The 27,561-nt window shown below is 37.8% G+C and overlaps 1 protein-coding gene across 7 annotated transcripts in view; it reads left to right on the top strand.

Moving 5' to 3' along the window:
- The window catches only part of USP34 (ubiquitin specific peptidase 34), a 112,218-nt gene that overhangs the window by 69,728 nt on the left and 14,929 nt on the right, over positions 1–27,561 (top strand). For all 7 annotated transcript variants that reach the window (XM_069008930.1, XM_069008931.1, XM_069008934.1 and 4 more), the window contains exons 36-66: positions 839–879; positions 2,643–2,767; positions 3,829–3,981; positions 4,676–4,780; positions 5,262–5,317; positions 5,418–5,538; positions 7,099–7,282; positions 10,418–10,581; positions 11,597–11,662; positions 13,029–13,175; positions 13,264–13,320; positions 13,417–13,494; positions 14,179–14,273; positions 15,232–15,404; positions 15,711–15,864; positions 16,653–16,731; positions 17,600–17,653; positions 17,749–17,844; positions 18,770–18,834; positions 18,931–19,006; positions 19,104–19,151; positions 19,523–19,588; positions 20,806–20,886; positions 22,025–22,110; positions 23,284–23,452; positions 23,536–23,610; positions 24,149–24,300; positions 24,706–24,754; positions 24,848–24,952; positions 25,075–25,119; positions 26,129–26,233. In XM_069008930.1, coding sequence (XP_068865031.1) covers positions 839–879; positions 2,643–2,767; positions 3,829–3,981; positions 4,676–4,780; positions 5,262–5,317; positions 5,418–5,538; positions 7,099–7,282; positions 10,418–10,581; positions 11,597–11,662; positions 13,029–13,175; positions 13,264–13,320; positions 13,417–13,494; positions 14,179–14,273; positions 15,232–15,404; positions 15,711–15,864; positions 16,653–16,731; positions 17,600–17,653; positions 17,749–17,844; positions 18,770–18,834; positions 18,931–19,006; positions 19,104–19,151; positions 19,523–19,588; positions 20,806–20,886; positions 22,025–22,110; positions 23,284–23,452; positions 23,536–23,610; positions 24,149–24,300; positions 24,706–24,754; positions 24,848–24,952; positions 25,075–25,119; positions 26,129–26,233 — 3,070 coding nt within the window. The remainder of the gene's footprint in view (positions 1–838; positions 880–2,642; positions 2,768–3,828; positions 3,982–4,675; positions 4,781–5,261; positions 5,318–5,417; positions 5,539–7,098; positions 7,283–10,417; positions 10,582–11,596; positions 11,663–13,028; positions 13,176–13,263; positions 13,321–13,416; positions 13,495–14,178; positions 14,274–15,231; positions 15,405–15,710; positions 15,865–16,652; positions 16,732–17,599; positions 17,654–17,748; positions 17,845–18,769; positions 18,835–18,930; positions 19,007–19,103; positions 19,152–19,522; positions 19,589–20,805; positions 20,887–22,024; positions 22,111–23,283; positions 23,453–23,535; positions 23,611–24,148; positions 24,301–24,705; positions 24,755–24,847; positions 24,953–25,074; positions 25,120–26,128; positions 26,234–27,561) is intronic.

Genomic DNA, 27,561 nt, shown 5'->3' with positions numbered 1-27,561 from the left:
ATTCTCAATTTCAAGGCAGTGTAAAGGAGAAATTAAAATAAATTCACTCTTATGTTGCTTAGTCGTCTGCCAGTTTTGACTTATTTTTTTCATCCTGCTGAAATTACTGTTTTAGCCATTGTGCAGATACTGAAGGCAAAATTTTACCTATTGGAGATTTTGGTCCTGTTGCCTTTTTGTCCTGAGAAAAGCAATTCTGTGTAATTGACTGCATTGTGGCAGTCAGACTGATGCTGGGGAGGTCAGATTTTTGTTACGTTGGTGTTGTAGAATTGATTCCAAGTGATGGATAGTGTGCTTTACCATATTTTTAGAAGATTGTTAAGGACATTCAGAACATTTCCAGTCAGGTCTGCAAGTGTGCTTAATTTCGACCAATAGTTGAGTTGCAGGAATAATTTTAAGTATATATGCAATGGTTTTGGTTTCATAACCTTTTATTGTAATTAATAAAAATGTAAGTAAATAAATATAAACATTAAATGTTTATTCACAGTGTGGTTTCTTTAGAAGAAAACTAGATTTCTTCTGTGTGGGTCAGTTCTAAGCTCTGTTTGACATCTCTATTTTGGATAAAATAAAGGGACTGTGGGTACTTCTCCTTGACTTTTAATCTTGTAGTTAGTAAAGCTTTATGGGGGTGACTTGAAGGTTTTCATAGTTTTATTATTGTTGCTAATTTTGAATACTGCAATAAATGAATCCTTTTAAGATGTGTAATTTTCCAAGTGGTTACTTAAGAGTAACTGTGTTGGGCCTTGTGTGTACTTGTATTTCTAAGTGGTAATCTGTTACGTTCTGTGATAAAGTTCAAATTATTTTCTCTTCTTCCCATCAGGGTGTTGAAGGCTCAGTCTGATCACAGGTCAAGGCATGAAGGTCAGTGCTGCAAACCAGCTGTGTCAGGACCTAATAATAGGGACAGCAAATTGATGATGATAATAAGTTATGGGTTTGATTTATTCCACCATTAGAATGATGGAAAATTGTGTTATTCCAAGGAAATATCCGTGGTTTCTGAGTGAAATCTGGTCTGGGTTTTTCCCTGATTCACCTTCTGGCCTAAATCCAGTCCGAGTTTTCTCCCCAGTCTTGATTTAGGGTGAAGTCCAGTCGTGGTTATTCCTCGATCCACTTTCCAGGCGAAATCCAGTCCGGGTTTCCCCCAATCCTGACTTCGTGTGAAATCCGGTCCAGGTTTTTCCCTGAGCCACTTCCCAGGAGAAATCCGGTCCGGTTTTCTCTCAACCCTCATTCCAAGGAAAATCTGGTCCGGGTTTTCCTCCGAGCAAGTTTCCCAGAGAATTCCTGTCTGGGTTTTTCCCGATCCTGTTTCTGGCTGAAATCTCGACTAGGTTTTCCCGATCCACTTTCCAGGCTAAATCCCGTCTAGATTTTCCCCCACTCTTGCTCCCAGCCCTGATCCCCAAACTTTATATCAGACTTGGAAGGGAGAAAATTCAGTTTTATTTTGGAAGTGAAGCTGGGGCAGGGGTTGGAAGCATCTTACATCCAGTGAGTTTTTCCATGGGCAGCAGCTGCTTCCCTCTTGCCTAAACATTCCTGATTGGGCTTGCGGCAGAAACTCCGTGTGAGAATTTGCAGCCCAAGTGGCTTCAATGAGAACAGCAAATGCACACAAATCCCACACAGCACTTCATCCTGCATTAGTAACCAGTGGCAGAGGTATCCAGGCAGGATCCTATCAAAATGGAACAGTTTGCAAAGAAGAAAATATGAAATTCAGGTGGAAGTTAAGGAGAAGATGAGGGGGCTATCAAGAATAAACTCTTGTTGCACTGGAAAAGTTGAAATTAGACTTGATTCCAAGAGCAGCTTTCTTTAACCTGCCAAGAGAAGCAGCTTCCTTGGCAAGACAGGTGGGATCCTATCCCATAAAAAGCTGTCCTGGACACCCTTGGACACATCTGTAACTGAGTGTTCATGCCTTGTTTACTTGAACAAACCCCAGCAGTTGCTGTCATTGGGTGGGTCTGTGCTTGAGCTCTTGGGCTGCTGGCAGTCTCTCTCCTACATAATTAAAGATGAAGAATGGTTTCTCCATTGATAATTCCTTTAAAAAATGGGGTATTTAGAAGTGTAGTCCTTGAAAGCATTATTGAAACTTGAAAGTCCTTGAAAGCCTTATTGCCAGAGGAGAGGTGACACTGGATGGAGTCTGAAGCACTCCAAAATACTCATTTCTTGCTCTGATTTCCTTACAAAGATGCTACCTCAGAATTTTCAAAGTTACTTGGGGGCTGCAAGATGATTGAAATGGGACTTCTGTGTGAGGCAACACAAATGTAGCCACAGAAATTAGTACAGAACAGGAAATAAGTGTGAAGATGTGATGCAAAGCACCAGCTCACTGGTTAAGAAGTAGAGATGCAGGAAAGGGTTGTGCCCCTCACTGGTAATATTTAATCTGATTAAATGGTCATCATTAGTACAGAGTCAGTATTTAATAAGCATGTTGGTAAAACTCTTGAGTTTAGGTTGTATCCTATGTGCCTGGGAAAGATTTGGTCTTGCCTGTTACTGTGACTGAAATAAATGTCATTTGGGCTGGACTGTGCAACCCTTCCACCCAAAAAGCCTTTGCTGTTACTTACAGTGGCATTTCTCTCCTCCTCTTTCAGTCACTCACTATTCCATGTGGCTCTTGGTGAGCTGGGCTCACTGCTGCTCCTTGGTGAAATCCAGTCTGGCTGACAGTGACCATTTGCAAGACTGGCTCAAGAAACTCACCCTTCTTATTCCAGAGGTACAGGAAAGGGGAGGTTGTTGCATTCCTAATTAGTGCCATTAACTTTGGTTTGCCATTAAATTCAAGACATGTGTTTTCCTGCTGAAAGTGGCAGGATCTGCCTCAGGTACTTGCAGTGCTGTGTAAGAAGTGGTCATTGTAAGGTGGCACATCTGTGGTTGATAGCAAACCATGTTATGAACTCTCACCTTTGTTCCTGGCTTCTGTTTGAAGGTCATTCTTTCATTGTAATTTGTTAAAATTCCTGGGTAATTTGTTGAAATTTCTGGGTGATGCCACCTGACTTGAATTAGCTTAAATGTACTTCCCCCCCTTACATTTTTACATTATTTTTTAAATTATTCTTTATTTTGCTCTACTTAGAATCACAAAATGAGGTGAATGAGAATGGATACAAAAATCTTTTCATGGCCAACCCTTTGTCTAGCTTTAAGTAATTCTTTCTCACATAATAAAGGCTTAAAAATTGCATCAATATATTCACAGTAGATAATTTTTGTATTTACAAGTGGTTGCTTAAAGGTGCAATGTGGGTATGAAGTGATAATTCTTATCTGTTGCTTTATTACTCAAGCACAGGAAAAGCTTACAGGGTGACTCCATTTAAAATCCCTGGAAATGAGAGAGTGCAAACTTCCAAAGCTGGGTTAGAGATAGACTGTGGGTATTTTTCTTAACAAAAGAAAGAAGAAAACAATTCTTCTAGTGAAATTAAATTAATTAATTGTTAGGAATGGGTAAGGGTAAATTCAGGATTCACATAGATTTCCTTGATTTTTTTTGTTCTAGTAACTGTAATCTTTCCTGTAGAAAATACATAACTCAAGAGACACAGGGCATGGACAAATCATCTTTTTAGTTAGAACAATATATTTTACATTTTTCTGTAAGCAATTTAAATGCAATTTAAATTTGTAATAGCTGTTTTTAGAAAGACACATTCTACTCTGATAACCTCATAGATGAGAGGAATTTATGTACCTATGAAAGGAAAACATACAAAAGAAAAAATCTTCTAAATAACGTGTGTAATCATTTAATTTTATGATTTTTCCTAGACTGCTGTTCGCCATGAGTCTTGCAATGGTTTGTACAAATTATCTCTCTCTGGCCTGGATGGGGGAGACTCAATCAATCGCTCCTTTCTGCTCCTGGCTGCATCAACCTTGCTAAAATTTCTCCCTGACGCTCAAGCTCTGAAGCCAATTAGGGTAAGAATTTAAGAACTGACAAAGCTTTATCACAGATATAGTTAAATATTTTTTTTAATATAAAAACTGGTAGCATATTATTATTATGTCTGACATGCTGTTTCAGATACACAGAGATAATAAGGCTTCTGGTTTAGATGTTTCCAGAACCTTTCCAAAAGTGGATAAACTGTGACACTGCAGTAATTTACAGCTTAGCTGTGCCTGGAGAAATGCAGAGCAGCTTTTAGAAAGTGCTCTTGTTCTTGAATTTCAATGTCCACATAACAGATATTTTTAAAAAGAGTTAAGTTAAAACAATCTACAGAAGATTTTGCAATATTTGTCTCATTTTCAGAAGAGTTTAAAATTAGATCTGTATTAACTAATATTGAAATCAGCCCAAGTTCTTCATGTTTTGTCCAGTCGAATCCTGAATTTCTGTGATCTGCAGTGGGTGGGATGAACTCCACACTATTCTACAAGTTTTTTACAGGTCTGGCAGATCATCCTGACAGTCTTTCAAGAAAATTAATAACTATTGCAGAAGAAAAATAGAGCACACACTGTTAACATTGTAAAATACTTTGTTCTTATACCTTAGAGACTTGAAGAAAGTAATATTCTTGTAACACAGTTACTGGCTTCGATGGTTTTTTTTTTAATACAGTTATTTTGTCTTGTACTTCAGAACAAAAGCAATTTCTTTCCACAGATAGAGGATTATGAAGAGGAAACTGTGCTGCGCCCTGGTTGTAAGGAATATTTTTGGTTGCTGTGCAAACTGATTGATAACATTCATGTCAAAGATGCAAGTCAGGTAGGTTTGCTTTGCATTTATATCAATGTTTATTTCTTTATAATTTGTGTCTTCAGACATGTTTTATAAGATACAGTAAACTGCTGTGATCTTTCCCATCTCCCAGCTTTCCCTACTCTGATGTGCATTTAGTAGCTCTTGGAAGCTTCAGGTAGTGACTCTGTGGAGTCAAGAAAGAGGGGGGTTGTTTAACACAGAGAAGGTGAACTTAGTTGAAGGTCACAGACATGGGAATACTTTAATTATCTGTGAGATTCACTGCTGATAATTTCAGTGTGTTCCTAGGAGGAGCTAATCAAGTATTTGATTAAAGCTGAACGAGTTAAATTCAGTTAACAGCCACTTAGCAGAAGTTAGAAAACTTATGTTTGAAAATGAGTTCTAATTATCTCTGGTTTTCTGTGTGCAGTAATAAAATTTCCTCCAAAAGAAATCCATAATTATTTCCCTTTTGTATTCCATTTTCTTTATTTTGGATCAGACAACCCTGCTTGATTTAGATGCACTGGCAAGACACCTTGCTGACTGCATTCGGAGGTGAGCTTTGCCCACAGCAATTCCACGTGTAATTTGCATTGTATTTATTGTTAGTGGGGCAGAGTTGTGACATTGCTTCTCTCTCTGTGTGCATGTACAGCAGAGAAATCCTTGACCATCAGGATGGGAACATAGAAGATGATGGGCTCACAGGACTGCTTCGCCTCTCAACCAGTGTTATTAAGCACAAACCACCCTTCAAATTTTCTCGGGAAGGCCAGGTGAGAAGGACACTGAATGACCACTAAGAGATCAAAAGAGTGCCTTTTTTACCACATTTTCAGGGCTCAATATGTGAAAGTACATCATATTTCCAGCCTTAGGATGATGGACAAACCTATACATATTCCTGTATTAACAAGTAGCCTGTACAGTCCCTTCTCTTTCTAACTATATTTAATTCCAGAACAGAGTTCTTATATCCCTGAAGTTTTATTTATTTTCATTTATTATCTTTAGATGTTTTTACTATTGATCAGCATTAACTGGTTTAAGTCCTTAAGCACAGCTGGTTTTGACTGAATCCTGGGACAGTTTGATCTAAAAGTAACATTTAAGCACCACGTCTGTGCAGTAGCAGAGATCTGTTACAAGAATGTTACAATCCACTTGTGCTTGTAAGGTGGGAGAGTGGTGAGGCAGGGGAGGTTGCTAAAAAGCTTTTAATTTTGTTTTTGAGAACTACATTGTCTTAAAAAAAGCAAATTGTTTGTAAAAACTGATTGACTGATGGTTTTTTCTGTAGACTGTACAGAACTTACTGGGCCTTCAGTGAGGTTTGAACTGAAAAGTAGGCCCTGGTGTCTAATGATGTTGTTTATATCTTGTCTATTTATTCTGTTACCGTAAAATGGCCCTGAAGGTCATTTGATTGTCCAAATGTGACATTGCTGACAGCATTTTAAAAGGCTGCTCCTGTAGTTCTACTGGATAAGTGTATTTTACTTCTGGAGAGTTTGCAGATTAAACTAGAGTAAGAAGTCAATTCACAGAATGCAGTGTCGGGGAGGATGTGCAAATTGAAGGAGATGTATGTAAAGGTCAGATTTAGGTAGCTTGGATGTATGGAAAGCTTAAGAAGAAAGGAGAGGGGAAAGCTAAGTAGAAAGGAGTGATGCTATCCAAGAATCCTAAAGCACATGGTGTGCATCACAGGGAGGCCAGCAATGTGCAGTGATGAATGTGAACAGAGCAGTGTCCACAGCAAACTCCTCAAAAAGAGTTTGGCTTTACTGAGGGAAAGGGACTTAGTACCTTTTCTAAAACTAAGTCTTCATCTAGTACTAATTTTTTTAATTGTGTACAATTAAGAGCACTTGTTAACTGCAAAGTGCATTAGTGAAGAGGTTTGTGTCCTGGTCAGTGCAATAGAACAGGACTGTGAAATCACCTTGCTTCCCTCTGGGCAATTTCAGTGTAAAAATTTACAGTGAAGTATAACAGCTGGATTGGCAGCTTGTGTTCTACAAATGGGAGAAGAATTCTGTCCCTTCTTTTTTTTTTTTCTGTGTAGAAAGGAGGTACCTAAGTTCAGACAGCTGCATGTCTTTTTTAGTGTATTATCTGGCATGGTGAAGATAAATAACAGTGTGAAGTATGTGTTCATTATCCAAAGGCAGCCTGACTTGGTGCAGCAGTGCTTTGTGCATGAGACAGGTCTGGCAAGTTCTGCATGATATAGGTCTGGAAAGTCTGCAGAAGTTCCTAGAAAATTGTTAATACATGATTTATCTTCGAAGAATACATTCAAGATTCTAAATGTGCCGATTTAACTTTTCCAGGAGTTTCTGAGGGACATCTTCAATCTCCTGTTCTTGCTGCCCAGTCTGAAGGACAGACAACAGCCAAAGTGCAAGTCCCACTCCTCCAGGGCTGCTGCTTACGACTTGCTGGTGGAAATGGTGAAAGGCTCTGTGGAAAACTACAGGCTGCTCCACAACTGGGTCATGGCACAGCACATGCAGTGTAAGAACCTGTGTTACACACAGCTTTGGAGTGTTTTGTGGCCACTAACACTGCTCTGGGAATTCCACCTCATAGCTCTGCTATTTATCCCCCGTTACCTGGGGTAGTGTCACACAAGTGTTGGCATCTTTTGCTCCCCTACCAACTTAAATCCCGTAATAATTTCCATGTCACCTGTTCTTAAATGTGGGTTATTTAGAGTGTGTGGGCCTGTTAAATGACATGTACACACAGGTAGCATTGGATTTTACATGTATCATCCTCTTGTGCTGGATTTAATTTCCCTTTCTCCTTTCTAACGTGAAGAAACATGGAATATCTCTACACAAACCAAAGTGCATAAACCACACTGAGGTACTGGGATTGTGCTGGCTGTGAACAGCACTGTGATGTTTTCAGAGTGTGATAGCATTGTGGTTGACTTCAGTCTGTACCCAGGTATCTGCATAAAGCAGTTTAGCTGTGCCTCTTGGCTTCCATGCTTCCTGCCTTTTGGAACCACAGTTGCTATATATAATATGGAAATCACCAAAATTTGGAGTTAGTTAATATTTTATCTTTGATTTGCAAATCCTCATTATGCATTTTTAGCTTGCTAGATTTCCTTTCACATGCCTGGTTTAAATTCCTGTAACCTGAGGTTCTGTAATTTATTATAATCTATGGAATTGATTTTAGTGCCTTACAATTCAGGAAGCAAAAGAGAAATCTGATCATAATAATGCTTTGTGTTCTATTCTCATATGCCTGGGGCCTTCCGAGGGCTCCTGTGCTCAGAAGAAATATTATGAAGAATATATTTTATGAAAATATTGGATATTTATGTTTGCACTGAGCACATTATCTGCTGCAAGGTTGTCTGTATCTCTCCAGGTGCAATCATTCATTTTTTACAATCAGTGTTTTCCTCACTCCAGATCTCAGTAATTCCTTGGTGTGGAAGTTTTCTGTACCATTTACCACAGTTGTTACTTTCTTCCAAACACTCTTCTCTAGATTGTTTGTTGCATCCCAAGTTCTCCAGAGCCGTCTGCTCTGTGCTCCTGCTCCATATCCAGTGTTTCTCACTTGCATGGATGTTAATTTTGCTACAGCTGACAGAGTGCTGTTGTCTCTGTGATGTGCACCCAACACAGGACTTGTGATACCTCATTTGTTTAAGGACATTTTATTCCATTGATGAGATCCAGAGATTGTTGAAACTGGGGTTTTCCACTTTGTTGTCCCTGTAATCTTACTAGGTTCCAAAAATCTTAGTCTTAGACCTATCTCTCCATTCTTCTTAGGAGAAACATTAAGGAAAGCATTAGGAATTTCCATCCTGTCTTTGGTTTTAATGTGTTTTCTTAACAGAGGGAGCTCACAATTCATTCAGGTTGTTCTTACTGAAGAGTAGATTTAGATACCTTCAGTTGTTCATAAAATTTCATGCAGCATTTTGGATTTTGGCTTCTTTAAAGACTGATGAAACCCTTTAGTTCAAAGAGCAGGTGCTTTGCTTTCCAGCAAGGTTAAGATAATGTCTGGTGGTATGGATGGAGCAGGAGCATCATCAGAAGGTGGAATATAGAGCAATGCACAGTCATTCTGAGAGGAAAAAATGAGCTTCATTTTGCTTAAAATAGAATATGAACATTGCAGGTTTGGTTTCAAGTTTCCTCATCTCTTCCTGAGATAAAGCTGGTTTCTGTAACAACAGAGAGGAATAAAGGAGCTAGACATCAACAAGCCTCAAATTTGCATTTGTAGTTAAGATCCATATGGAAGACGGAAAAACTTTATTACACAAATGAAGACAGTCACTTAAAAAACCCCAGGGCGGGGGGGAGGGGAGCACAGGGTTGTCCTGAGAAAGTCCTTTTAAAATTCCTGAATGCTCTCTGTCAGATGGAAGGAGGTGGAAGATACTCCCAGCTGCTCTGTGAAGTACAAAGAAGTCAACTGATTGCTTTGCAATTCCAGCTTGATGAGCTCTAAGCAGTGATAGATGCTGAGTCCTTGCATCAGAAGGGGTGAATTAGGATGTTGTAATTTAGGGATTGCAGTTCAGGGAGGGAATTTTGGATTCTTCTGCCATGCTGATGACCTTCTTTAGGAGGTGAAACGTGCAGGGGAGCTGGCTGACCAGCCTGTGGAACCAGGTAGGCTGAGGTCACACCACTGAGATTTGTGGAAAGAGGAGAATTAAACCTCTTTCCTTCCCTCCTTGGAGCTTCAGGGATAATAGTTGTTTTGATGCCAATGCCAAAATGAAGATTATAACTATTATTTGTTGTGCAACAGAACATCTTGCGGGGCTGGTCTCTGAAGATGTGAGGATGCCAAATAGTTTCCTGAATTTCTATCTGATAGTGTGAATGGAGAAGAATCCTTAATGAGTCTTTCATCTGTGACAAAATAATTAAGGATTTAAAGTTTAAATCTTGAACTCCACATAGCTTTTATGGATTGTAAAATAAATAGACCATTTTGGGGGATATTTTTTCCTCTTTGAACATGTACTTCAGTAGAGGTACTGAATTATTTGTGGGACACTCTGTGGTTTTGGAGAATGGTATTTTTGTGGATGAACAGCAAAGCTGGATGCATGGCAGGTTTTTGTGTCCAAGTCCTTGGATACCAAGGAAGATTGTCTAAGCTGGTTACCATCTTCCTGACTGGCAGGTGAGGAGAACTTCCCCATTCTTCTGATTTCTTGACAGCCATATCAGACCAAGGCTGATTAAAGAGTCACTCAGAACTGCCAAACTTGTGTGGTGCCTCCCTGTGTAAGAAATCCATCGCTACATCTGGTATGAAATACAGGAGACTAGAAAGCTTAGAGGGAAAGAAAATGGCTTTCTCAATCTGATCCACGTGTTGCTTTGGGGAGAGCACAGCGAGCCCCTTGCAGGCCAGAGTTGTGTGACAGGAAGGCTGCTGCTCTATCTAAAGATTTAAAAGATTTTCCTGAGGAATATATAATCCATTTTCCTAAAGATCAGGCACAGTGTGGCTCGTGCCTGTAAGTGACCAGTGCATAACCAGGTGACATTTTGTTAGTGTGAGCATCAAGCTTTTCATTGTATTTCTGGTTTTGCATATTGCACTTTGAATTGATTGTTTTCCTGCCTGTGTGATTCCTGTTTCTCACAGCTTCCCATGCACCTTACAAGTGGGATTATTGGCCCCACGATGATGTTCGTGCTGAGTGTAGGTTTGTGGGTTTAACCAACCTTGGAGCCACGTGTTACTTGGCCTCCACTATTCAGCAGCTGTACATGATCCCAGAGGCTAGACAAGCAATTTTCACTGCAAAGGTGAGTCTGGGGCTTGGACAGAAATTTACATTTTTAGAGTCAGTGCAAATGCTGAAAAAATACAGATTTACTTCTAAGACTTACTTCTAGATAAAGAATATTTCCTCAGCAGTTAGTTTGCTTTTTGTTCAGTTGGGTTCTTTTGCTGGTGTCTGATTTTTTTTCTTAAATATGTAATGTTGTAGGTTCTTAAGGTGGCACTGAAATAAAATGTTCTAGAAGTCTTATTTCTGTTGCTTTCAACTAGGTTGATTCAGGTTTGGGTTTATGTGAGTTGTCTGTTGTTTCTTAACTGCTGATTTGCCATTTTGGTAACAAATGTTTTTTTCATGAATGTTTATCAAGTCCCAGAGTGTGTATCTCATGCTACCAGAGGTACAGCAGGTGCTGTAAATTATCATACATTGGTTAACTTCCAGAAATGCAGTATTTTACTTTTAGCTCTTTATTGTAACAGAGAAAGCATCATTTTGGTCCCTGACATCAGCAGGGCAGATAGAATGGGTGAAACACCCTCTCTGGCAGTGACCTCATCATTTTCTGTTATTGTTAATTGCTGGTACTTGTCACTTAACTTCTGGAGTTGCCATTTATAAATGAAAATAAAAAGCTAAATAAGACAAGCTACTGATCTGCACGTGAAATGCATTGTGGAGATGGTTGTTCAGAACCCTCACAATATCTGTGAATTAAAAAAAGTTATTCCAAAACCACTAATACTTTGTAATACTTTCCCAAAAGCTCCTACCTGCAATAAATTTTTAGAAAGTAGAGTTCTTCTTCTCTCAGGTTTAATGTTGTCATGCCAAAAAAAGTGTAAAATAAGTATAAAAACTATAAATGTAAGATTATAGACTGTGGGTTCTTGCACACAGTCATTTTTCTTAATGGTCCATAATAAAGTAATTGGGTTTTTATTTGAATGTTGCATCTTTTTTTTACATTACATTTTAATGTCTGTTTTTGCAAAGTAATAAGCAAAACCATAAATTCTCCTTTTATTAATTTCTATTAGTACTCAGAAGATATGAAACACAAGACCACTCTACTGGAACTCCAGAAGATGTTTACATACCTAATGGTAGGTGTGAAAGAGTATTTTAGAAAGTATCCTGTTTTTGAAGAGGCTGGGGAAGGCAAGAAAACCATAGTTGAGACAATGGACCAGTTTGAAACTGGGTAATTGGCTGTAATTCTCCCAAGGAAGGATTTGTCTGATTGTTACAGGAGCCCTCCAGGTCGGAATTTGGGACAGTCCTGCTGTGTCTAGGCCACTTCCCAAACTGATTTTGCTAAACAGTCAATAGAAACTGTCCCTGCAGAAATGACCAGAGTCCTGTGTATGGATTTTAAATATTTAAGGGTTCTTTGTGCATAGTTCAGGTGAATCAACAGCATTGAATTACAGAGGTGCTGGGGATGTGGAGATTCCCTGGTGATACAATAAAATGCATTCTTTTTATTCACTGCATTTTCCTTGCTCCAATATTTAAAGATTAATCCATTGAAATAAAGCGAAATGTTGAGATTCCAGGACCAAACAAAATTAAAGCTGTTCACAGGTGTTCACTGCTGTTAAAACACTGAAACAATTCTGAAATAATGAAAAAAACCTGAGGAGAGTTGAGTGTCTGGACACTGGTTGTGTGTAAGAAGTTCACAACCACTTTGAAGACAAATGGGGAAAGGAAAGTTTATTTGCAATGCCTGCCATGAATCATAGACATTATTAAATTAGGTGTTCACATAAGTAGAAAATAATCTAGGAACATAAAGTCATACAAAGACTTAGCACTATTTAGATCTTGAAGAAAGACTTTATTCTAAAAAAGGCAATATTTACAGGAGGTACTGTCTTGCTACATGTCCTTAAAAGAAAACAGAGTAAATAAGTCCTGCATTCCCAGTGTGCAAGGCAGTGGAATGGAGATATATTCTAAAGAACTGCTTTATACTGCAGATTCTTTTCTCTGGCTAAACACATCCTGTTGAAAACTAGATGATAACACAGGGTCTGAATGAGAATTGAGCACTTGGCAGGATTTAAGTCAGCAGTGTCCAGAAATACATAAACACAAGCTGATGTTCTCACATTTTATTTTGTGTCAGAACAGATATGCAGGAACTGCAGGTGTCACATCTTCAGCCAAGCTATTTTATTTTAATGATTCATTTAATGAAGTATTTACTAAATGTTTTAATACTTTTTTACTAATGGTATTTTACTAATTGGTATCATGATAATGGTAATCAATTAGTTAAAAGCTGCTTTGCATTTAATCAGAAACCTTTAAACATTTGATAAACTATCCTGCCTAATAAGCATATTTTATGTAAAAGTTTGTCTTTTTAAAAACAGATATTCACATGTGTGTGGTACATCTGTATAACTTGAAAATAAAAGGGTTTGTGTTGATTTGGTTTTGTTTGATTTCCTTTATCCAAAGGAAAGTGAATGCAAGGCCTACAACCCAAGGCCTTTCTGTAAAACCTACACCATGGATAAGCAGCCCTTGAACACTGGAGAGCAGAAAGATATGACTGAGTTCTTCACTGACCTAATAACAAAAATAGAGGAAATGTCTCCAGAACTGGTGAGTTATTAAGAGGGAGCAAAAGGGAACTCGAAAACTTACGGATTTGCTCAAATTTCCTTGACAGAATTTATTCATTCATTCCCAGAAAAACACAGTGAAAAGCTTGTTTGGAGGTGTTATCACAAACAACGTCGTTTCTTTGGTAAGTGTTCCTTCTCTACCCTTGTCTTCTAAAGATTATTTTTTTCTAACTTCTCAAAACAAGTAATTTCATTGCTTTTCTCTTCTGTTTGTTCAGGACTGTGAGCATGTGAGTCAGACAGCTGAGGAGTTCTACACAGTGAGGTGCCAGGTGGCAGATATGAAGAATATTTATGTAAGTAGTGCCAGGCTGAGATGAGTCTCGTAGATCTCAGTTACAAAGGGCACAAACCGCTGCCACACACTTGAAGGTGTTGGTGCTTTTTCTGCACTCTACTTTTGGGGTGTTTGCAGGTTGATATTATGAGGCAATTTAGTTTCATCTTCTTAGTGCAATGTTCTATCAGCTGGGGCCATTTGCCATTGACTGTTGTTTTACAGTCAATAATCACTATTTATTTCTGTTTTAAACATGCTGTGGCCACTTTATGTGAGAACTGTAATGTCAAAAGATTTAACATGTTCAGGTAGTACTGCTTATTAAGTTAATTTAAAGCTTACACCAGCATAATTCTATGTTTTCAAGCTTTTTAAACAATCATTAATCTCCACCCTTGGAATTTGAATTTAAAGGACTTGAATTCTTTGAGACAGCTTGGAATATTGAGTACCACTTTTATGAGTTGGATCCTTAATTCTGTGTACGGGTTAGGAACTGGTTTTCCTGTCAAACTCTTAGTTCAAGTGTTTGCTCTTCTGTGAAAAATTTTGGGGCCTTTTACCACCTTTCTTTTCGTAACTTGTGGAAATGTTAATTAAAGTAAAATTGAAAGGGAGGATTTTGGAAAGCAGGCCATGTAAGCACAAGATAAAAATATCCAAGATAAATGTAAAGTCCTTTTTTGGTTTTTCCATGCAGGAATCTCTCGATGAAGTAACTATTAAAGATACCTTGGAAGGTGACAACATGTACACGTGTTCTCATTGTGGGAAGAAAGTGCGGGCTGAGAAAAGGTGTGGCTAAGGAGAAATAAATATTCTTAATGTTTCTTTTTAGTAAATTACCAAAATTACATTTGGAATAACAGTAATCCTTTAGATGGAACAGGACTGCTCTTTCATTCAGTTTATACCCTGTAGTCCTATAAGGATGTGATCCCTGTGCAAATCAGAAATAAGAAGGAAATCAAATATCCAAAACCAAGAATCTGAAGTATCTTAGCAAAAGATGACAGAAAAATGTTCATGACCTTTTTTAATTTAAAAAAAAAACAGAAATCAGTACCTATTGAAACATTAGTCCTGGGTTTAAAATATTAAATGCTTTCAAAGGTTGGTTACTCATTATGCAGGATAATTGCTTAAGTTTCATCCATCACCCCAAATTTCTTAATTAAAATCTTTAGCTTTAAAAATGTTTCTATGTTTTGAAAAGTCTGCTAATAAAGAGAGAGTAAATAAAAATGTTATGTTGTCTTTGTATTGCAGCTAACAAATTTCTTTGTTAGAGTTGGAAAACCTCGTTGTTTTAAATGACGTGGGTGAAAGAGTAACTTACTTGAAAGTCATTATTGCAAATTTTTGAGATTTAATGCAGGAGATGTTCTGCCTTGAAGCTTCTCTTTTGGAAGATAGTAACTCCCTGCAGTGAGGGGATTTGCATTGTTGAATTCATTGATGGCTCATTTTATGATGCTATTTTAGAAAACTGGCTCCTGCCTATGAGTAAATTTGCTATTTCTCCCAAGGTACAATGATAGCCTAAACAGAATTGTTCAGTGGGCTAAATGTGACCTTCCTGCTGCTGGTCAGTCTGCCCTGCTCTGGGGCACTGTGAGAGCTGGATTTTATATTGATGTGTCTTAGCAACAGATCTCCAATGTTACAGTTGAAATAAATGTTTAAAATCTCTGTGAAAATACAATGCACCCTGCTAAGGTTTTCTAAATCATGGTTATTTCTGATCCTTCAGGGCATGTTTTAAGAAACTACCTCGTATCTTAAGCTTCAACACCATGAGATACACATTTAATATGGTGACCATGATGAAGGAGAAAGTCAACACCCATTTTTCATTCCCTTTACGTTTGGATATGACACCTTACACTGAAGATTTCCTCATGGGAAAAAACGACAGGAAAGAAGGTATGCTCATAAAATGGGTTCAGCAAGCTTTGGCTCTTTATCTGTGCATCACTTTCTGTATACAGAACAGAAGAAAAGAAAATCAAACCTAGCTTTAATCGACCTATATTCCCAAAGTCTCACACTGTGTTTCACATAAGAAAAACAGCCAGTTTTTTGTTTCATATACTGTTCAATTTGAATTAGTCTTAAATTTGTTTTTAAAATACAAGAGAAATTGCAAATAGTTACATACAGTTTGTGGCTGATGTTGAAGTTTGGGTGTTTAGGAAATAACTGATTAAATATTGTATTGAACTATTTCAGGTTTTAAGGAAGATGGTGGATATTTGAAAGAAACAGAGAGTTATGAGTATGACCTGATCGGCGTGACAGTTCACACAGGAACAGCAGATGGGGGGCATTACTACAGTTTTATCAGGGACATTGTCAATCCTCACGCTTACAAAAACAACAAGTGGTAAGCTATGCAATTTATATTTCCATATTCTTAATAACTAAAGCTCGTTGGCTTTGTTAGATGCAGTTATATAGGGGGTACATCCTGGAGGTTCCTCTGAAAAGCACAGGATGTTGGACTTTGATAGGTGTCAGGATATTCATTTATTAGCCTACAAATTAGCGTGTTGTAACCAGGAGAGTTGTGTGGTCCCTTGGACACAGGGGTGGCAGGGAATGCTGTGCTGGCCTCACCAGAGCCAGTCTTGCTTCCTGATGGGACTAGATTTGAGTTATTTCAGTACAAAAGATGTCCTAGATTGTCCTTCATAAAATCTGCTTGGCACCTTGGATGAGGATCCAGCTGCGTTTATGGATGTAGAATTTGGGAAAGGGAAGGGACACGGTCATGGAAAGGAGGAGGGTCCTGCTAGGAGACACAAGAAAGCACAGAACACTTGGCCTATAATTTTTGGATGTGGTATCTCCATTTCTCACTGGAGCCCTGGAATAGGAGACAAGGTTTCCTCCTTTATTCCTGTTCTCTAGAATAGCTGGAGCATTTTTGAAGCAGGACCAGCTCGTGACCTAATCCGTGCTCCAGTGGGGATCCACAGCAGTACCTCCTTCTCTGATCTTCCTAGAAAGAAGTCACTTTTGGGACCAGATTTTCATTTGCTGGGATCTGAACAAGACATGAGAAATTAATGGGAATATTTCAATCCAAGGAATCATTGGAAGTGCTCATCAGACTTTATTTGCCCTTAGAGATGAGCAGCAGTTGTTCCAAGGCTTCTTCCTGTCTTGCAGGTACCTCTTCAATGATGCCGAAGTAAAACCCTTCGATTCTGCCCAGCTCGCTTCCGAATGTTTTGGTGGAGAAATGACTGTAAGTTTAACCTGAATTTTTGTCATGTTCAACTCTAATACCTGTTACAATCTGGTACAATCCAGGTCTTCTATGAGGTTTTAAAAGAAAGCTAAAAGAAGTAGAGTACAGGTATTACTAATGAATCAAAGTTAATTAGTGAAGTGTCTCTCCAAAGAAGAGGTATTTCTTTACTATATCTGGTTTTTATTGTACCATTTATTCAGGTGTAAAAAAGTGAGTTTGTAGTTAATTTAGGAATCCTTGCTTGGGTGGCTGCTTTGTTCAGACCATTGAGGAAGAAATAATTACTTCAAGCTGAGGTGTATTGTGGAAAAAAGAAGAGCATTTTGATCTTTGTCTATGCCTTGTGTCACTGCCTGTGACATCAGTTGGAATATTTTTACACACTATTAATACAAACAACACTCAAATGTTCTCAGGCTGTGCTTGAATCGATCATTATTTATAGCTGTGTACATGGTATAAAGCACATTATGAATAACACAGTATCTTACTAAAGCAAACCCTGGGCATTAGACAACTTTTCTTGTCTGGGAAAGACAATATGCTGAAATAAAATCAAAAAATTCCTTTGTTTGGCAAATGGATAAAATACCTTTCGGTGCCTCTAAAGAAGAGGTGTCAGTGAGATGGATGAGCCAGGAAATTGCTTGGGATGGAGGTACAGTATTGCATAGCAGATTTAAAAATTCAGAACAGGTCACTATAGAGGAAAAAAAGAAACAAGACTGCTTTGAGCAAGAACTAAACTGTCAGCAGCCCTCATAAGTGTCATGAAATAAATGTGCAAGTGAGCTATCACAAACTGTTAGAAACTAAAGCATTAAAAAGCTTGTAATTAATGGTTTTACTTTCTTCTTGACAGACAAAAACTTATGATTCTGTTACTGATAAGTTTATGGACTTCTCCTTTGAAAAGGTATTTCTCTTCCAAACCCTTGTTCTATGATTATATTTCTGATTTCATGATTTCTCTCTCAAAGCAAAAATTATACAGATGTTTTTTTCTCCAAGACACACAGTGCTTACATGCTGTTTTATAAACGGATGGAGCCAGAGGAGGAAAATGGCAGAGACTACAAATTTGATGTTTCATCAGAATTACTGGAGGTACAAGTTGATTTGTTTTAACACCAATTTTAAGACATTCTAGAAGACCCTAAATACATCAGAAATCTGAATAAACATAGGAAAGCAAAAATAATTTAAATCACTAAGATGACAGTCCTTTATTTTCACTGTCTTCCCTAGGAGATTGTCATGGGATAGGAAGGGAATTAGGATTTACATTTCACGTGAATTTTAGACATTTTCTCATTCTCACCTGTATAGGGAGTATATCCCTTTTTACCACCTGGAAAATCCAGTGTCCCTGCTCCCTCTGGCCAGAAGTGTTGTTTCAGCATCTGCCACATTTTAGATTCTTAATTGAAAAAGACTCTTCATTCCTAGCCAGCAAATCAGATCATGCTTTTTTTCTTCTCAGTCTTAAAAATATTAATAGATTTTATCAGAGTTAAATGTTTAAACTATATTGCTGTGAAAACCACTCTGAACTGATTTGATCAAAACCATCACTTTGGAGAGAGGAACAGGGGGACGTGGCATGAAATCCTGTTTTGATTTAATGATGGAGATTCAAATCTTACTCTTTAGAAATTTATCAGAAGTTCTCAGGGCTCATCAAGCTTTGGGTTAGACTTCAGCTGTGGTTCTTTTTAAACTTGTTGGACCAATTCTCAAAATTTTAGCCTAAAACTCTGAATAATTGAATTGTAAAAATGAGGTCACAGAAATAGGAGAAGGTTTGAAGCTCTGTTCTGCAGTCCCATGGCAGGCAAAACCAATACTCGCTATACTATGAATAAAACAACTTTGAGCCAGTTCTTTAAACTAAAGTGCTTCCAGAAATAATTTTTCATACAGAAAAAATGGGGTTTTTTAGCCTTGGCAATCATTTAAATATTTTTAAAATAATGCTTAAGTAGTGAAATAAACTGCTTTCTTGTATCTGATGGTAGCATTTTTTCTTCAGTGGATATGGCATGATAACATGCAGTTCCTTCAAGACAAGAACATTTTTGAACATACATATTTTGGGTAAGTTTTTCTTTAAAAATGTAATATTAATGCTTCTTTTCTTCTTGCAGATTATCATTATTTATTTTAATTAACAAATAAAATTACTGACTCTAGGTTTATGTGGCAGTTGTGTAGTAGCATCCCAAGCACACTACCAGATCCAAAAGCGGTTTCTCTGATGACAGCAAAGGTAAGGATTTCCAAAGTATCTCATCTTCTATTAACTATTTCCTTGTTGACATTTTAATTCATGCATTCTAAATTAATGGTGCCATTTTTTTTTCCAGTTAAGCACTTCCTTTGTACTAGAGACATTTATTCATTCAAAGGAAAAGGTATTCTATTTACTTGTAAATTCTCATTAAGTAGCTGCATGAATCTAGTGAAAAGCTTATCTGTACTTCTCATTCTACAAGTGGGATTTTGAGCTGTAAAAGTAGCATATATGATGCAAAGTTAGTGTTTAGAGTGTCATTTACCACATTTATAGTGAGCACTGCACAATGGAATAGAAAATGTATGTGAAAATGTATGGACTGGTATTTTTCTGTAGGTGCAACTTATTAGTTCATGAAATGTTTATTGTTTATAAAATGTTGTGTTGTTTATAAGATTTGGTGCTTTACTGAACCACTTAGAAATGTTTAAAGATTATGCTGGAATTCATTATTTGAAGTTATAGTTTTTTCTGTATTTCTTTTCACAGCCTACAATGCTTCAGTGGATTGAACTGTTAACAAAACAGTTTAATAACAGTCAGGCAGCTTGTGAAGTAAGTGACTTAGGAACTCAGCAAAGTACAAACCAACTTTCTATATATTGTTTAACTTTCCTGGAGGTTCGTATCCCTGGAATATTTTGGACTATGAACTACTGTATTTGGTATATTTGTGCTCTGTGAGATGAAATTCATCCTCTCTGATTACTGCAGATTCTGGGGAATGACTTAACTTTTATTTGCAGAAACCTATGTTGAGATCACAGGCCAAAATCATTTTGTCACTGGAATAAGAGAGCCAGTGTCACAAACTCTTGATTTGATTAATTATTATTTGATTAATTATTGCGCAGTGATTTGTGTAATTAAGATGTGTTTAGATTAAGTCAGACAAGAGACATGGAAAGACAGACAAAGAATTTGCTGTGGTCTTGTTGAAAGCAATTTTGAGATACTGAAGAAAAGTTTGATAATGTTTCTGTGATAATATAAATGTCCAAGGAGCCCAGCACAGACTGTGTCCTGCATTAGACTTCATTCAGTAGAAAGGAATTAAATCCATTATTCTTTTATAAATTGATTCTAGGTTGATAAATTATGTGACATTCAGTATTTGGGTGTACAGTTGTCTCAGTGGGGTGGAGTCCTAAGATGTGTGTGTGAAGACATTTAATATAGTAAGGAATTCTTGGCTACAATTAAAATAAAAGGAAGAACGTTGGTTCTTTATTTTAAACTTTCTCCTTGTGACTTGAACAAAATTCTGCGAGTCAGAAGACTGAGCTGTATTATTTGCTGAGTCTGACTTGGAATGAGTCATTCTCTGTTAGTTTTATACTTTTTGGGTCTCTGGAGGCCGTGAGGCTTTTCCATGTGTTAAAATGCAGAAGGGATCTAATTTGGGAAGCACTGTCTAATCCTATCTTCTACAAGATCCTTCAGCTAATGCTTTATTGTAAGCATAGTTTTTTATTCTGTTGACATCACTTTGCAGGACAAATGTGTTTTTCCAGATAATTTTCTAATGGCATGCAGAGCACAGGGATAAGAAGATACCAGATATAAAATTATATTGCTGTTTACTGCTATTGATCTTTATTTCTTTATTCCTCCATGCACAGAAGACTTTTAGATTTCCCTTGGATTAAAACTTGCCTATTCCTTAATAATAGTAACATCGATTTCTCTTCAGACTTTAATATCATGCAAAAAAAGAAGATTGGACTAGAGCAAGTGTGGAACAAAACTAACACAGTATGTATCTTCTGCAGTGGTTTTTGGATCGTATGGCTGATGATGATTGGTGGCCAATGCAGATTCTAATAAAGTGTCCCAATCAGATTGTGAGGCAGGTAAGAAAAAATGTTCCTTTTCAAGTCAGGTGACTGCTTGACCTGTGACCAGAAGCAGACAATTACAGTGGCAGATCCAGTGATTCTGACAGTTTTAGTGAATACCTGTAATTGTCTGATTCTTCTCCATTCTTGCAATGATTTAGGGAAGATATTTGGCCACAGTAGTGTGACTGTTTGAAACAGCCCCAGCATAGCTGTACAGTCAGGATCACTAAATCACAGTAGATGCAAATTAAGGTTTCTACGACTCCCCCATGATCTCTACAAATCTGAATACTTTGCATTAAAAAAATTGGGGTTTTTTCTGAGTTAGTTTAACAATAGTTCATCAAGATCCACATTCAGAAGACAAAAAATAATAAACTGTTTACATTCAGTACTCCTCAAAGCTCCAATTTGAAACTTCTGTAGTAAGTTTTTGTGGGTAGAGTTAATTTTACAATATTATGCCACAAAGCTTTGTTAATACCCTTTTCTGGAAATACTTATTTTTAAAAAACCCCATATTAGTAGCATTTGGACATTGACAAATACAGCTATTAATAGTGTCACTTACAAGTGTACTTACTTTCTTTGCAAGTTGCTAAGGTATAAACTTTACAGTTACTTCATCTCAGCTGAATTCTTCAATTGGATTTCTGGTTATTAAGGTGATACTTCCATACAGACTCATACATCGTTTTTGTATGCAATGCATCAGTGAAGGAATATATTTCATGGGAAAACTCTATGCAAGGTCATGCTCCTCATGAATGCTTTACAAAATCAAAATTACTGGAGGGAATTTCCTTCAAATTTTCACATTAATGCCTGTGAGCCAGCAGCAAAATTAAAAAGCATCTTGCCAAAAATATCAAAATGTTTCAGAAAATAGAGATAGAAGAAAAAAAGAGAGTCATGTTTCAGTGCACACCAATAGAAAAAGCTGGGTTTAGGGTTCCTTCATGAAATCTGTTCATAAAAACCAGGTTTGACTCTTCTGTTAAAATACAATCTCAGCTTTGCCTTTCAAACTTCGAAGCTGTGAAGAGCTGGCAGTGGGACTGGAGACAGAATATTCTTTGCTTAGGAATTACATATTGACCTTTCTGTAAAGGACTGAAGATGTGGAGTTCATTCCCTTCTCCGTTTGCAGATGTTCCAGCGCTTGTGTATCCATGTGATCCAGAGACTGAGGCCAGTGCATGCACACCTTTATCTGCAGCCAGGAATGGAAGACTGGTAAAAGAAACCACCTGCAAACTTCTCTTTATTCCCTGCATTGCTGCAGCTGCTTTTATTAATTAATTACTCAAAATAGTCATGTAAAGCTGAAATAGTGCTAATCGTTCTTCATTATTCTGTCCAAACGGCTCTGATTTATTGGAAAGTACCAGTAGGGTTGCAAGAGGCACTGCCAAAGAGACATTGTTTGAAACATTTGCTCCCTTAGAGTAGGTTTTCAGCATGGTCTTTATTTTCTCTGTCACTTGGACACTGCAAGTGTAAATCTTACTCCTTAGACTTGAGAGTCCTACTGTGAATTAGATCTTGGAGGCACAAAGGTGGAAGTTTTTATTTGTACATCCAGTCAAAGAGTTTGGAGATGAGAGGTTAATCCTGTAACTAAATCACAGGTTTTGTCAAAAAGGAGGAAGAACCCTCGTGGATTCTACTTTGCTCTGCTTATTATCAAGAAAAGTGTCACTTCATCTCCAATTATGAAATGCTTAAACTCTTTTTGATACGAGATAAGAAAAAAGTGGTTTTTCTTTCACCTCTTGTGTTAAAGTTGTGATTGTGATAATAACTTGTTACCCAGAGTGAAAATGGCAGAGTTAGTAATAACTGTGCTGCCATATCAAAACTCAGGACATGGAGATCCAGTTTTCATGGCAAAAAGTAGAATTTAATTTGCCCTGGAAGCCTTACTTGAAAAGAGTCTGTGACTTGTTTTATTCAGTGATAAGATCTGATTTTGAGCAGATGTCTGAGGCTGAAGGTGAATGTTCTCTGCTTTGCCAGGGTGCTCTGTGTGTTCAGGAGGGTGCCTTGCCTTGGTTCCACAACCTAAATAGCTGTACTTGCATTCTCATTAAATTTGCCTTGCAAACCAAGAGGATGATTTTAGGTAGAAGATCCCCAGTACTGTTTCTCTCAGAATTCTTTTCCTGATGGGAATCTTGATTCAGAACACTGATCTGATGAACTGTTCAGCATTTCAAGTGCCTGATGCTCCCTTAGGTTGAGCTGTGTTGTTATCCAGGGGCTTTGATCGGGGGTGAAAGATCTGAGAGCAGGACAGAGCAGCAAACAGGAATTTTGGTGCATTTCTTTGTTTGGACTGGCTCAGGATGACTTTATGCTGCGTGTGCTGTGTGAAATACCCACCCTGGCTCTTGTTGTTGCTGGCAGCTCGGATGACATGGACGGGCCCGTGGAGGACATCGGGAGCCGCTCGTGCGTCACGCGCTTCGTGAAGACGCTGCTGTCCATCATGGAGCACGGCGTCAAACCCCACAGCAAGCACCTCACGGAGTACTTTGCCTTTCTTTATGAATTTGCCAAAATGGGAGAAGAGGAAGTGAGTATAGCCTTGTATTTGGGGACTTGGTGGTGTCTGTGCACGAATGTATTTTCAAGTAATTCCATCCCTGCATTTTTCAGAGCCAGTTCCTGCTCTCTCTGCAAGCCATATCCACAATGGTCCATTTCTACATGGGAACCAAAGGGCCTGAGAATGTACGTCTGAGTATTTTATATAACGAGAACTAATCTTTCCTGTTCTACATCTGTGATCGCTGCTGCTGTGTCTTGAATCATCTTTCAGCTGTTAAATTTAAATTGCTTCACTTACACAATATTTTCAATGTTTAAGTGAATATAGTGCTTTTTAAAATACGTTGAATTAAATTTTTTTGTTTAGTGTAGAAATAGGTACTGAGGAAAAGCAATTAAAGCTGCCCCTAACTTGATACTAATGGTAATGCTGTTAACGATTGGTTACTTACTCCTATTGTACAACTTAGGTTCTTAAATTGACCTGCTTTTTTTGTTCAATAGACCATATCTTCAGCCAGCCTACTTCCTGCATTTGTAAATACAATTTAGCTTATGCAAAATTAATATATCAATGTGAAAATCAATTGATTAGATATTTATCTGCTTTGATTCATGCAAGTTGATGAAGTTGCTTGGAATAAAGGACAGGATATATGCAAAGGCTCTTTGAAATGATGGCTCAGAATGTCCACACTGAAGTTCTCTTTTTTTCCCCTAGCCCCAGGTTGAAGTGCTTTCTGAGGAGGAAGGGGAGGAAGAGGAGGAAGAGGAAGATATACTTTCTTTAGCAGAAGAGAAATACAGGCCTGCTGCACTGGAAAAGATGATTGCCCTGATTGCTCTTCTGGTGGAACAGTCTCGCTCAGAAAGGCAAGAGCTCCTGAAAAACCAAAAAACAATTGAGAATTGATGGTTTAGAAAGGAGTCAGAGATTTTATGGGTTTGTCTGAGGGTTTTATTGGGGGCTTTTTTAACAGCATAAATGAGCTTGTGTAAGAACCCATTATATTTTTAACCGTTTAAAAGAAAAAGGGTGTTGACCAAATGTAGGACTTGGGTTAAAGACTTGAACACATTCAATTGCCCACATCTGATTCTTTTTTTTAATCTGGTCTGAGTACAAAATTTTGGGGTTTTGGTTCAGTTTTGCATCAACACCTTTATTGTCTCTTGTATATTGTGAAACTGAAGAACGTGAACCAACACTCAGTCTTGAATGTCTCCCTAACCATAACCATGGGTGAAGTAAAATGATCATTTTCTTTTGTACTTTAGGCATTTGACCTTGTCACAAAACGACATGGCAGCACTGACAGGAGGAAAGGTAATCAAGTTAAAAAGGACTGCTTTAGCCTCCAAAAACCCTCTGTGTGTGTGTACTTGTAGGCAGTGTACTTCATCTGCTTATTTGTTGCAGGGTTTCCCTTTTTTATTTCAACATATCCGTGATGGGATCAACATCAGGCAAACCTGCAACCTCATTTTCAGCTTGTGCCGGTACAACAATCGCCTTGCAGAGCACGTGAGTATCAGGGACCTGTAGCTATTGACTGAAATCTTCTCTAATAACTGTCACGGGGTAATTGGTATTATTTTAACTCAATAAGCACAAGTCTAATGAGTTCTGTTTGTTTTCTTTTCAAGATTGTGTCCATGCTGTTCACATCTATAGCAAAGCTCACTCCTGAGGTATGTAAACACACTCCCTCTCTAGTAAATAATCTGTATTCATATTTTCCTGGTTTAAATCACAGAAATAAATCCTTTGCATATCAAAAATCTTGCATGGAAGTTCTTGTGCCATTAAATGAAGTCTTACTGCACTGTCTGTGAAGTTTTCTAAAACAGAGATTTGCTGTGCCACTTAGAATGAGTTTTATTCAAATCAAATAATAGTTCTAGATTTTCCACCAGTATGAATTTCTTTTAAAAAATTGGTAACATTAAAATATGTGTGCAAGAACAAGTGGAGATAAGTAATTATTATCTGGCTGTTCAAGATGCTGGGCACTGTTTTGCAGTTCTGTGCAGGCAAACAAATTTCTCATTCAGAGTAAATTCCTGCACTTGTAACAACAGAAATACTGAGAGTTCCAAATGGATTCCAGATGCAAAATATATAATTATAGTTGTAAGCACTTTGCTGAAATGTTGTTAAAAGCTGGGTGAGTCTTGGCAGTGTAAAACCTCAAAATGAGATGCTTTTGGATAAACTTTCCAGGATCCATATTCCATGTTATGTAAATACATGAAAATAATAACTTATCTGAGCTAGTGAAATCTTCTGTAAATATGAACCAGGATAAATCGGTGAATGCTTCAGCAGTGGACAGCTTGATTCCTTTCCTCTTTCCACAATAAGAACTGACTTAAAATGTTACTGTTATTTCCTATATATTTCCTGTAATATTATAGAAATATATAAAATATCTATATTTCCTATAACTTCTTCTAGACTGATCCTGTTGCTTTGCAGTAACTGTAACCAGTGGCTTAATTCTGCTGTATCCATGTGTGGATATAGATATATATGGATTATGTACAGATTAAATAGTAAGGGATTAAAGTGTTCTAAATGTTCATGTCTGAAGTTCATAGAAATCTTACAGACATTGGGGTTTTTAAAAAATTACTCTTTAAAAATGTGGATGAAATTAAATAGATCAAAGTGGATATTTTTCCCTTTTCTGCATTACAGGCAGCCAATCCTTTTTTCAAATTGCTCACCATGCTCATGGAATTTGCTGGTGGACCTCCAGGAATGCCACCCTTTGCTTCTTACATCCTGCAGAGGATATGGGAGGTACAATATGTAAAATAAAACAGAAGCCAAATTGTCTTTCTCTTGTTGGTTCTTTTATGTCTGTTTTTGCATTTTGTTGTCATCCTTCCTGTGTCAGTCCATGATTTTTTTATTACCATTCCTCTTCCGAATAAACAGCAACAGCCAATAGACATTAAAAAGTTCTATTGTTACTTTTAATGTATTTTAGCAGCATTTGGGTTAATGGCTCTTTCAGTTGAACTTCAAATTTTAGTTTAATGAGAAATTAATTGATTCATAATAAAGGCTGAGAATGCTTTTTCTAGACAAATTCCACATATTTTTCTCAGTTATCCTTTTGCAAGGGCTGTAAAATGTTTCAAGACCCATCATTCGTTTGTGGGTTTTTTTGGCCTTTATGTACAGATGCCTTGAATATTCATTTGCCATGTTTGGTTCTCTGTAAAATGTCCATTAACACTTTCAACCCTTAAAATAGTGCTGAACTGAGTCTGGTGGGAACTCACTGTGTGTAGGGCCAACCTTGCTTGTGTTTAAAAGTGAGAAAGAGGCTTCTTAACCAAGTTGGCACAGGGATGGCACAGATTCCTTGATCTGAGCCATAAATGAGGAATTGAAGCTTTCTCTTTGCTTACCTGCTCATTGAGTTTCCAGTACAATTTCCTGTCTTTATTCCTGCCTGAGAACAGCATGTCCAGCCTGGAGACTGCTGAGGATAAGCTCATCCCCTTTAAATCCCCTTAAAAAACAGCGCTGGAGTTTTGTAAAAGGTTTTTACTGTGCAGCATTGAGACCTCTGGTGAAACACAACCCTTCCTTACCCACTGGAACACGGGGGATTGGACATGGATTGCTGTTCCAAATGGTTTTGCTCCTGGTCAGGAGCAGCTGTAGGATCACAAGTGTTGCAGGTGATGTGATGGATGAGCTGTAGCTGCTGCACCTCAGGTAAAGGGAGTTCAAGCAGCACATCTCAAGGTCCACAGTGACACCCAGCTGGTGACACAGGCCCAGGGATCTAAATGGTGTGGGCAGGGATGTGAGACCCAGCAGTGAATGTCCAGGTTTGGGGTGCAGAACCGACTTTTACAGCCACTCCAGCTTCTAGAAGTCATTAAGGAGTGATTGAGCTCTGCAGACACTGAGCAATGATTGTCTCTTTCTCGGACATTCCCTCCAGTCATTACCCAGGAAACCTGACAGAGCAATTTGTCATTTCTAAATAAAGGGAGGAGAATGTTCTTAAGGTGTTTATTTTTAAATTGAGATAAAAATTTTATAAGCAAGAGTTATGGTCGTGTCAGCTGCTTATACTCTTCAGGTGGAGTAGAGGAACTGGGAACAGC

Source organism: Aphelocoma coerulescens, chromosome 3 (assembly GCF_041296385.1).
Source record: "Aphelocoma coerulescens isolate FSJ_1873_10779 chromosome 3, UR_Acoe_1.0, whole genome shotgun sequence".
NCBI lineage: Eukaryota > Metazoa > Chordata > Aves > Passeriformes > Corvidae > Aphelocoma > Aphelocoma coerulescens.
Note: the sequence above shows the minus strand (reverse complement) of the source record. Positions and strands in the feature narration are given on the sequence as shown.